The following is a 10,694-nucleotide window of genomic DNA, read 5'->3' on the forward strand; positions in this document are numbered from 1 at the left end:
ACTTTTTTTTAAATGCCTTTAACAAAATTAGAGAGGTTACAACGTCCGGGCCACAGATAAGGATGTTATATTAATTTTTCTTTTGGTCGCCTAGAATCTAGATATCAATGTATGTAGTTAGAGCAACTAAAGTTTGTGCGCTGTGCTGAGCAAATTTTCTTGTAAAATGTTAAAGTGAAACAGTATTTACAAAAACTGTAGCCAATTGATAATAAATTACACTCGCTAAGTCAAATTGCTATATTGATCTTACTAAATTTACATGGTTCCTAGGGAGACTAGGAACTCTCTATTCTCTCTAATCTCTAATTCCTACGCTCATCGAGGTGATGAAGGATCACCGACGATACACCCCTTAAAAATTAACAATATAGTCTTTCCCAAGCTCTGTTGGGGATGGCACGGATATGTATCAATGCCATAAAAAAAATAACTTGTTAAAAAACCTCGCAACGCAAAAAGTTCGGTAAAAATTTGTGAGATCCATGTAACCAAATCGGTCAATTTATTCAGTCCCTACTTAAGGGACTGAATATACTAATTATAATAATTAATATTCTAATAACTTATATTATATAGTGACCATATCAATATTACAAATATCTTATGGGCGAAAATGGCCTGAACTGAAGCAGTGAAACAAAACCTTGATAGATGAAGTATTATAATCGCACGGTCATGAAGTTTTAAGACTCGCATCTTATTATTGCACATTTAATCCCATAGCAATGATTATATTATGATGAAAAATGTAAATAGACCTACAAGTGACATAAAGTTGTTAACAGAAGAAGCTTTCTCTCTTGGTGCAGAGGAGTAGCGAAAATGTTATGAACGTGTAAAGAAAATGGAAAACGATTTCATCACATATAAGCATGAATAATATAATAAATTAGTACAAGTATTTTACAAAGTAATTAACGATTGATTTATTTTTCATGACATAACCCTTAAGAACCCGAATGTATACATTCTTCGTACAAATAAGTAATATAAATCATGTCCATAATGCTAAATAAAAATTAAAGAGTATCAAAATCATTTAATCCAGTTTCCCTAGTATTGACCGCAACAAATTTTTATTTCCCCATTTGATATGAGATTTCGATAGAACTATAACCCCTCTTTAAGCGTACAACATTTCACATATATATTTTAATTTTATACGTCATGTTGATTCGGTGACGCATATACTTTTGTTCCAAGCTGGTTTGTTAATAATAATTTTTACGACGTAGCTCATTTGCATAATGTTTACCTAAGGAGACCGTGGCACGATTAACAAATAATTTAACCTAATAACGATATCTAATACTAAACAAGAGAAGAATCGTTTTATTCCTTAAAAAAAAAAGAAAGTTTATCACCCAGTAAGTGACAAATGACATCACTGTAAAATGTCAGAACGGGTTGATTAGAGTTGATTTTTATTATTTTTTGTTAGGAATTTAATTCCGTACTGGAATTAGATTCAAATCATTTAATAGATCCCATTATGGTGATACTTAAGTAACTATAAAAAATAGTAAAGTTATTATAATAATAGGATTAAGTTTACTTTTTTTTTGCAAGAAATAAAAAACCTTTTTTTATTTTTATTTATTTTATGATATGGTTTGTAGTATGGTAAAGTATTAATCTCGTTAGATGCGTTTATTAAATTAAAGAAAAATTTTTTTATTAATGCCAACAAAAGTAACTTCTCAATTTACAATGACTGTTATAATTTACAATGACTGTTATATTAGGCAACTTCCCACTTGATGTAGTCTTAAGTACGCAGTAAGATAGACGATCCATAGCGTAAGATAAGGGTGGCTTAAGTCAAACGCGAATTTTCGAGCTAAGCTTCGTAAGTCTCCACACCTCTCCACATCTTTCTTTCATCCCGTTTTTTTATAGAGAAGTTCAAAGTTAAATCATTGAATCTTGGCTAATTTCCAAGTCGTAAATATTAAGTCAATCGGTTCTCTAAGGAACTCTAAGGCACCGGAATGATGTATGTCTTGGTGGTGTTTTAAACCAGTATTCACGCTTCACTTTTCTGTATATATATAGCTTAGTAGCTATGTATGTATATATGTGGGGCCGAATTAGCGCTCTATAGGGTTGCAAGCGGTAGCCTGGGGTGAAGCACCGTCTCGCCTTGGTGAGCACACCAAGCTTCTTAGAGGCTGACTTAGCCTTTCCTTCCAAATGACCGAGAATCTAGTATACCGATGCTAGCTGAGGCTTTAAGGAGAGTGTCATCGAAGACAGGAGCAGCGACGAAGGGCGGAAATCGTTCAAACTCGTATCTTCTTGGGGTTAAATTGGACTGGATTTAGTCTACCCCAGTAGCAGAGTTTCGACTTCAGACACAAGTTTGTTCCGAGAAATACCTGCCCAGCCAGTGTAAAGATTATCCCAGTGCTGTCGTCCGCATAGCAATGATTGTTGCTAAACTGCAACATATCATTGATATGCAGAATAAACAGGATCGGAGATAGAACACAGCCTTGTGGGACACCATCATTTAGGGGTTTAAAGTCGGAACATGCTCCGTCGATGACGTCCTTAAAAATAGACCTTTTATTTTTCCTGTACCAATGTATCAGTGTTCCGAGCATTGGCAAGCTTTTATAAATAAATTAAAACAACTGCAAATGTGCGAGGTGTAATCGTTTTGAAGAGAAAAATACTATTAGCAGTGTGATCTTTATATCGTGTTTTCTTTATAAAATCAACGTAATTTGTATGCATAAATACCTGATTTCTGCATCTAATATAAAATCTTTTCCAAAACATTTTGACTTTAGTTCAACCTCGACACACGATCGATAAATAGTGAATAATTAATATATATTTAATTAGATATGGTGAGTTTTATGGTTTTTGAATACGAAGCTTATTTTAGTTTTAGACTTTAAAAAACTGTTAACAAACAAAGAATCTGAAACTTAATTACCAATTTTTTTTTCTTATGAAATTTTTTATCCATTTCAGTAAGTCTGAGAATCGGCTACTATCTATCTTTCTAACCCCTAAATGTTTAGGGTGGTCCCCTATATTTTTATTTTTTAATTTTTTTTATGATACAGCATACAAAAATACATACAAGCCTTAATTGTCACCCCTCTACGATCAATCCCTATTTTTTATTATTTAGTAGATAGTTATTTTTGTTGAACTAAAAAAATGATTCCTAGAAATAATATACATGGCAAAACGACGTTTACCGGGTCAGCTAGTTAAAATATATATATTTTTAGAGGTCTTACAAGGGTAAAAAGCCTGAAAGCGGTAGATTCATTGCATTTCACCACATCACATACTGGGTATCCAATGCCAAGCAAGTAAGTAAAACCTACTTATTATTAATAGAACATACACCCCCCTTATCCTATCTCTTCCCACACATAAACACTCTTCGGGATGAGAGTCGTACGCTACATATTTCTAAGTTATATAATACGGCATTGGTTACAACTAAATTGATAAGGTACACTAATCTGTGAAAACTGCGATCTCTTAACTTCGCTACGGATTTTAACTACTATACTTTTCAGGCCGCGAGCTACTACATCACCCGATTCGGCTTTGAACCCCTGGGATATCAGGGTCTTGAGACTGGCTCCAGGAAAATCACGGCACACGCTGTCAGACTGAACAAGGTTAGTCATTAGTGCCATGGATAATTTTAATTGAGTTTAAGTGAAATCATGCGTGAACATTTAAATATTAGTTTTATATTCACGAATTACAATTGAATGTTTGAGGAATAATTGAATGATATTGTCATTGCATCATTAGTATCATCCACACTATCATGGACATACGCTGTTAGTAATTTCTGATTTAGGACAGATCGAATCGAAACCTTAAATACAAGGACCGGGCAATCGGGCATTAAGTTTTGTAGCTGAATTGCACCTTGACTGAGTACCTACATAAATATGATTTTGAAATTTCGGTAACATTAAATGTAATTAGTAAATTTTATCGCAGTTTTAAAGATGGACAATGTAATTCCTATTCTTACTTCCTTATTCCGAGGCCTTATAAATCTAGATAAATTCAACTCGTACCTAGTTAAAAAATTGTAATTGCACCGTTCTCTAGTGAATGACTCATATCGAATCAAGACAATAAAACTGCACTGAAAAGGGCACAAGACAAAAGATTGACAAGAGAAGACAAAGAAAGAGAGGACATCGATTAAAAAGATGGGCAAATTGTCGAAGAGATGGCAGGCTAGCCCAGGAAAGAGCAAAATGGGCTAAAATAGGGGAAATGAAACCTTATTTGCTAAGATAGTGGTACAATTAGATCGATTAATTATAAAAATCCGCATATTAATTTTGATAATATCATAATATAATAAGAACATTAAACATAATGTCATAATAATAAGTTAAGTTATATAGAAATGGTGTCTTAATTCTCGCACATGCTACGTAGGCAACTTGCCTTTAAAAATTTAATCACCTTCCCCTTGAAAGCATTACACGGCAGTGATCTATAACTTCTAGGAAGGTGATTAAATAGTTTAATAGCCATGGCGTAACAATTTTTTGCATACATCGTGGTGATACCCACAGCCGTGTTGGATCCCTCGGTATATACAGGCTAGTTTCTTTGAATGTTTTGAATAATTTTGGATGCTTTTTTGATGCATGGGAGGCCTATGTCAGACGAGAACCTGACCATAAAACTGGTTGCTAAAAAAATATAATTGTGTTTCTTACCAATTATTTGTTATTTTGTTTGTATCAAACTGTCAGAGAATAAAAGCTTTATTTATTAATTTATTTACAGATTGTGTTCGTTTTCCAAGCCCAATATGAGCCAGAAAAATCGCAACTCGTTAACGAGGTGGCTTATCATGGGGACTTTGTGAAGGATGTGGCGTTTGAGGTGGAGAATTTAGACTACATAGTGGAGTACGCGCGGAAACAGGGCGCGGTTGTAGTCAGGGACTTGTGGGAGGAAAGTGACGAACATGGTGTAGTCAGAATGGCTAAATTGAAGACGGTGAGAACCAATACTTCTCACTATAGCTCTATCCCACCTCTCGCTCCATGGCACTGTGCGTGATGCGACTTTCGCTCTATCTCATTCTCTCTCTCTCGATCTTTCTCACTTGCTTGCTCCCTACTCTCGCTCCATGGCTATATGCCCTTTCTCACTCTCTCTCAATCGGTCTCAATCGCTCTCTCCCTGCGCTGTACATCTTTGTGACGCTAATATTATTATTATTGCGTTTCATCATTTCATTTTATTATATGCTATCACCACTTGGGGTGGTGCAGCCAAAACCCATCTGCTGTCCCTGGAACGTGCCCAGAGGGCTCTTCTAAAAGTTTGCTTATTCAAACCCATTCTTTTCCCTACTTTCACCCTCTATCAGGAAGCTCAGATACTTACAGTACGTCAAATGTTCATCCTAAACACAGCCCTCAAACAGCATCACGAACATAAACCTAGTCCTTCTTCCTCTCGATCTGCTCGCCGCCCACCCCCTGTTCACCTTCCTTCTCTCTACACTGCCTTTTCCCACCGCTTCTACTGTTACCTCGGCCCTTTTATTTACAACAAACTAAATCGCAAGCTGAATATTCACTTACTCTTATCCTTCAGTTGTAAAAAGAAGGTCACTGCCTACATACAAGGTCTCAACTATGATGAGACTGAAAACTTAATCCAACCAATGGTCTAACTTACAATTTATAGCTTATTTTTGATTTACTATTTATTTTTATACTTATTTATGTACTGTTATCTATTTATCTAAGTACTAATATATATATATTTATCTAAGTACTAATATATATATATATATATATAATAATATATATAATAATTGGCACGGATGTTATATCGGCGCGATTGCACACCTACATATTTTAATTAGGTACCTCTTTTCTCCATGTTACATCTGTAAAATGTCCTTATTAATAATTTACTCTTGTTACTGGTTACTTTTTACACCATGTGGGGAGAGGCTGGTGGTCTGAGATACAAGCCCTGCTTAGTTCAGTCACCAGTCTCTCACAATCTTATAATGTTTCCTTGCGACAATATATCTGTTTCTTAATATTTAGTTAATATCAATGTAAGATTGTGGAGAAAAATAAAGATTTTTATTTTTATTTTTTATCCGTAAAAAATTACATTTTTAATTAAATTTTATAGAAATTATTGATCTTACAATTAATTTCGATTTATGAACGACTTAAGCGCGACACCTGTTTCTTGGTCTTGTTTTATGTCGGGCAAGTGGTCCATTCTACGCCGGAACATTAAATCAAACGAAAAGTATACGATGTTAGATCTATGTCAATTTAAGAAATAATAAAGATTTAATGAACGATATACCTTCTCAATTAATTTCTAGTATGGAGACAATACACACACCTTAATAGATAGATCGAAATATAAAGGTCCATTTCTGCCAGGATATCAAACGGTTAAAAATGACCCCATACAAATTTTTTTGTAAGTATAGAATTTTTTATTTTTATACCACTCCATGTTTGAAATACACTACATTTTTTATTCATTTATTTCGTATATTCATATATTTAATGTAGGATTACTACTAACAAAAACTGTATAATAATAAACAATTACACTAAAAGTATAGCCAGAGTTATGCCACCTTATAAAAAATAAAGTTCCTCTCACGAAAAATATACTAGAAAGATGCATTTATTTATTTTTATATATTTTATTTTTCCTACAATAAACTTCACAAAAGCAGTGCGACTTTACATGAATTACAATCTAGCCTAAGCAATAATGGCTAATATTATGTTGACTTAAGTTTCTAGAATACCACTAATAGTTTAAACTAAGGTAATGTTCATTAACAGTCTGAATGTTCTATAATTGACACTATTTTCGTGAGTGATACCCACTTATATTCACTATACCTACTAGGTTTATTTACTTTAAAGCTTTAGTTCTCTTTAGGCGTCTTGTTCCTGTTGTGTCAAGAAGTTGGATTGTCTCAGCATTCATATGGCTATGTAGCCTTTTTATGTGGATACAGTCCTTAATACGGCGAAACGGTTTGCCTTAGCTCACTTAAGATCCTTGTGGATACTTTCATTTTTAATGTCCCATGGTGCATTGACAATGCCCCGAAGAACATTGTTCTGATGCATGCATTTATTAATACCATTATATTACAGGCCAAAAATTGGAATTAATTTCATTGATCACATTGTCGGTAACCAGCCTGATAATGAGATGGAGCCTGCGGCTTTATGGTACGAACGGTGTCTTCAATTCCACAGGTATGTTTTGCTCTATGAATTTTTTTTCTGGTTTTATTATAACATCACATCAACGCGCTACAACCATTTTAGGTCTGGGCCTCAGATTTCTGTATCTTTTTCATGATCATTTGGCAATGTTATAGGCACGCCGCGACTTTTTGGGTCTAAGGCAAGCCGGTTTCCTCACGATGTTTTCCTTCACCGTTCGAGCGAATGTTAAAATATGCGCACATAGACAGAAAGTCCATTGGTGCACAGCCGGGGCTCGAACCTACGACCTCAAGGGTGAGAATCGCAAGTTGAAGCCACTAGACCAACACTGATTTATTATATTTAAATAAAATATTCAGTTTAAGCGCGTACTACACATTAAACAAGAGAATCTTGACGCGATTGCTGAAGATTAGTTAATAATAATTAAGTTAAATAGGCGTTTACCCAAAAGGGTCCATACTGCAGAACACGAAGTAATGGATAATAATAACTAACGTAGACTATAATAATAACAAAATGAATATAATGTAATAACAAATCTAACACCCATCTGATTTGTAATTTTTATAGTATGGAAATTATTAAAGTGGCTTTATTTATATTATTATTATAAGTTTAGTAAATTATGTAATAAACTCGCATATATATCTTCTATAGTACTATAATATTTAACAGGCGCCAGCTATGATTAAGCTATGTACCTATCAAGCCGAATCTCGTGGCATTTTAAACTGTATGAAATGTTTATGAAAAAATACAAATTTATCATTATTAAATTATCACCATTGGATTCTGTTTTTATACAATCGCCGTGGCGTAGTTGTTAGCGCATATATATATTCTAGATATAATCGCCGCCGTAACAATAACTACCTATACTTTTTGTTTATTCGAGAATAACGGCCGATACCTTACACGGCCGAAATTATCAATGATATCTTAGAAGTCTATGTATTAAGAGGTACCTATAGACTTAGCCTCTGATTTCTGCATCTATTTGGTGATAATTTTTTTTGACCTATAATTTCCTTTACTGTAGAAGCAAATATTAATTATGCACAAAGATAGTAAAGTCCGGTGATGATGATTGGTTGGTAATCACTCTCTCTTTGTATTTAGATTCTGGTCAGTAGAGGACAAGAAAATATGTACAGAATACTCAGCTCTCCGATCTATTGCTATGGCCAACTGGGAGGAGACAGTGAAGATGCCAATCAACGAACCAGCTGTTGGGAAGAAGAAGAGTCAGATCCAGGAGTATGTCGAGTACCACGGAGGCGCTGGTGTTCAACATATCGCCTTATGCACTGAAGACATTATTACTGCAGTAAGGATAAGTATTACATCTTTTTTCAGATGGTGTTTTTGAAAGTAGATGATCAGCCTTCCAATTCGAAACTATATATAACAGTGTAAAACTCTGTTTTGTTATCTTAATAGCATTTTTATAATTAGTCCATTGAAATGTTACAATCTGAGGGCCAAACTGAACATTTGTTAGAGGACGCAATTTTATTTATGGGACATGTAGGGGGGGTCAATACAAGCTTAACCTCAAGTTTGTAGGGTTGGCACCCTTGTCCCCCGGCCGCCATCTTGGAAAAAGCGGTGCAAAAAACACCTTTTTGGCTATATCTCCTAAACTATCCATCGTACATAAAATTTGTGAAGACACATATTGTAGCAAATCGCTGCGCCTACAATTATGTCTATGTAACTTTTAATCATAAATCCAAAATTTATGATAAAAAGAGAAAAAGTTCCATAAATAAAATTCCGTGCAAATGTAACATTTCAATGGACTAAATAGGATTTGGGTGGTTTTATAAACCTGAATATGTATGTTTAAGATGTCTATTTGGGAAGTTGGTTTTCACACTAATCTCAGAGGTTATCAGGTAGGTATCTCAGGTCAGATTTAGTTGTCCGATTCCTAAAACAGTTGCCTATATTATCCAGTAATCAATTATTTTAAGAGTATGCGCGTGAGTCTGATAACAGCTTTGGACTGATCGAAAACTGTTAAACAAAATTATTTTGCAGATAGAAAATCTCCGTGCACGCGGCGTAGAGTTCTTGTCCATTCCTTCAGCGTACTACAAAATTATCAGAGAAAGTTTGCAAAGCAGCAAAGTGAAGGTGGCGGAAAGTATCGACGCACTTGAACGTCTTAACATACTCATAGACTACGATGATGATGGCTATCTGCTTCAAATCTTCACTAAAAATACCCAAGATAGACCCACATTGTTCTTAGAAGTTATACAGAGAAGAAACCATAATGTAAGTATATCGACGTAAATGTGATATACATTCAAACACAAATAATATGCCTTGAGTGGCGAAAAAACCTTTGCGTTTTTATTAGATTAAATTCAAAATCTGAATGGCAAGTTATATAATAATGATAAATGACGGGCGTCATATCGCTTTTTATTAAAAACTTCAATCGAAATCCCATCCAATTCAATTTTTCTCTAATAAAGAAAATAAGTCATATAAAATATTATCATTAAAAATTTGAATACTAATGTCAATTTTATTTCAGGGATTCGGCGCCGGCAACTTCAAAACACTATTCGAATCCATTGAGTTAGCACAAGAAAAACGTGGGAATCTTTAATACCAATGCAATGTCCTCGTTTGAATTTGTATAATATTAAATAGATATGAAAAATGTGATACGTTTCATAAAACAATAGCAATGCACTGCGAAATTAGAAAGGTTACAACATCCGGGTCACAGATAAGGATGTTATATGAATTCTTTTGGTGGCTTAGAATCTGGATTATTGACAATATACGCCGAGCAAACTATCTGTAATAAACTTTGTGCGCTGTACTGCGCAAATTGTCTTGTCAAATGTTAAAGTGAAACAGTATACAGCTACCTTGATCTTACCTCTACTAGATTTACTCGATGCTCGTTGAAATGACGGAGGACCACCGACGATAGACGTCTTAAAAATTATCAATGCTGTTGGGGATGGCACGGATAATTATGCCATCAAAAACATAACTTCTAAAAAAACCTCGTAACGCAAATTGCTCCGTAAAAAGTTGTGAGATCCATGTCGACTCCCTTTTTAAGGGACCTTCGGTCTTAAGTTATTACGTAATTAGTATAGTGACCATATAAATATTACAAATCTTTTATGGTCGAAAATGGCCTGAACTAGTTCGAGAAAAGGATGGGACGGCGGTTTTTGCTCGTATTAGCGGACGCACTGCCCTTTTAGATGTACAAAATACTCCTCTGAGATTTCTGTTATACATCGTCGGTGGACTCCGCAAACCAAGATACCAATAACCGGTCAGAGCCTTTGACGCAATTTTTTAAACGCAACATTTTAGAATATATTTTGCCTTAAAAGAGACCAATTATGTCTTCTACACTGGTATAAGACAGAATTTGATATAACACATAATGCCAAGCGA

General features: G+C 34.5%; 1 protein-coding gene across 1 annotated transcript; it reads left to right on the plus strand.

Annotated features, from left to right (window-relative positions):
* The first annotated feature begins 1,611 nt into the window (after nucleotides 1-1,611).
* LOC125054092 (4-hydroxyphenylpyruvate dioxygenase-like) lies at nucleotides 1,612-10,127 on the plus strand. Its single transcript, XM_047655766.1, has 10 exons — nucleotides 1,612-1,626; nucleotides 3,252-3,335; nucleotides 3,549-3,653; nucleotides 4,798-5,013; nucleotides 6,377-6,477; nucleotides 7,176-7,280; nucleotides 8,376-8,583; nucleotides 9,300-9,539; nucleotides 9,805-9,961; nucleotides 10,035-10,127. Exons 1-9 carry the CDS (start codon nucleotides 1,612-1,614, stop codon nucleotides 9,877-9,879), a joined length of 1,149 nt encoding a protein of 382 aa, XP_047511722.1. The 3' UTR covers nucleotides 9,880-9,961; nucleotides 10,035-10,127.
* The last annotated feature ends 567 nt before the right edge of the window (nucleotides 10,128-10,694 follow it).

The sequence above is a fragment of the Pieris napi genome, chromosome 11 (genome assembly GCF_905475465.1).
Source record: "Pieris napi chromosome 11, ilPieNapi1.2, whole genome shotgun sequence".
Lineage (NCBI taxonomy): Eukaryota > Metazoa > Arthropoda > Insecta > Lepidoptera > Pieridae > Pieris > Pieris napi.

Coding starts and splice junctions, on each gene's coding strand:
- LOC125054092 (XM_047655766.1), top strand. Junction 5,014..6,376: donor GAATGGCTAAATTGAAGACG/GTGAGAACCAAT, acceptor ATTAATTTCTAG/TATGGAGACAATACACACAC. Junction 9,540..9,804: donor TACAGAGAAGAAACCATAAT/GTAAGTATATCG, acceptor ATTTTATTTCAG/GGATTCGGCGCCGGCAACTT.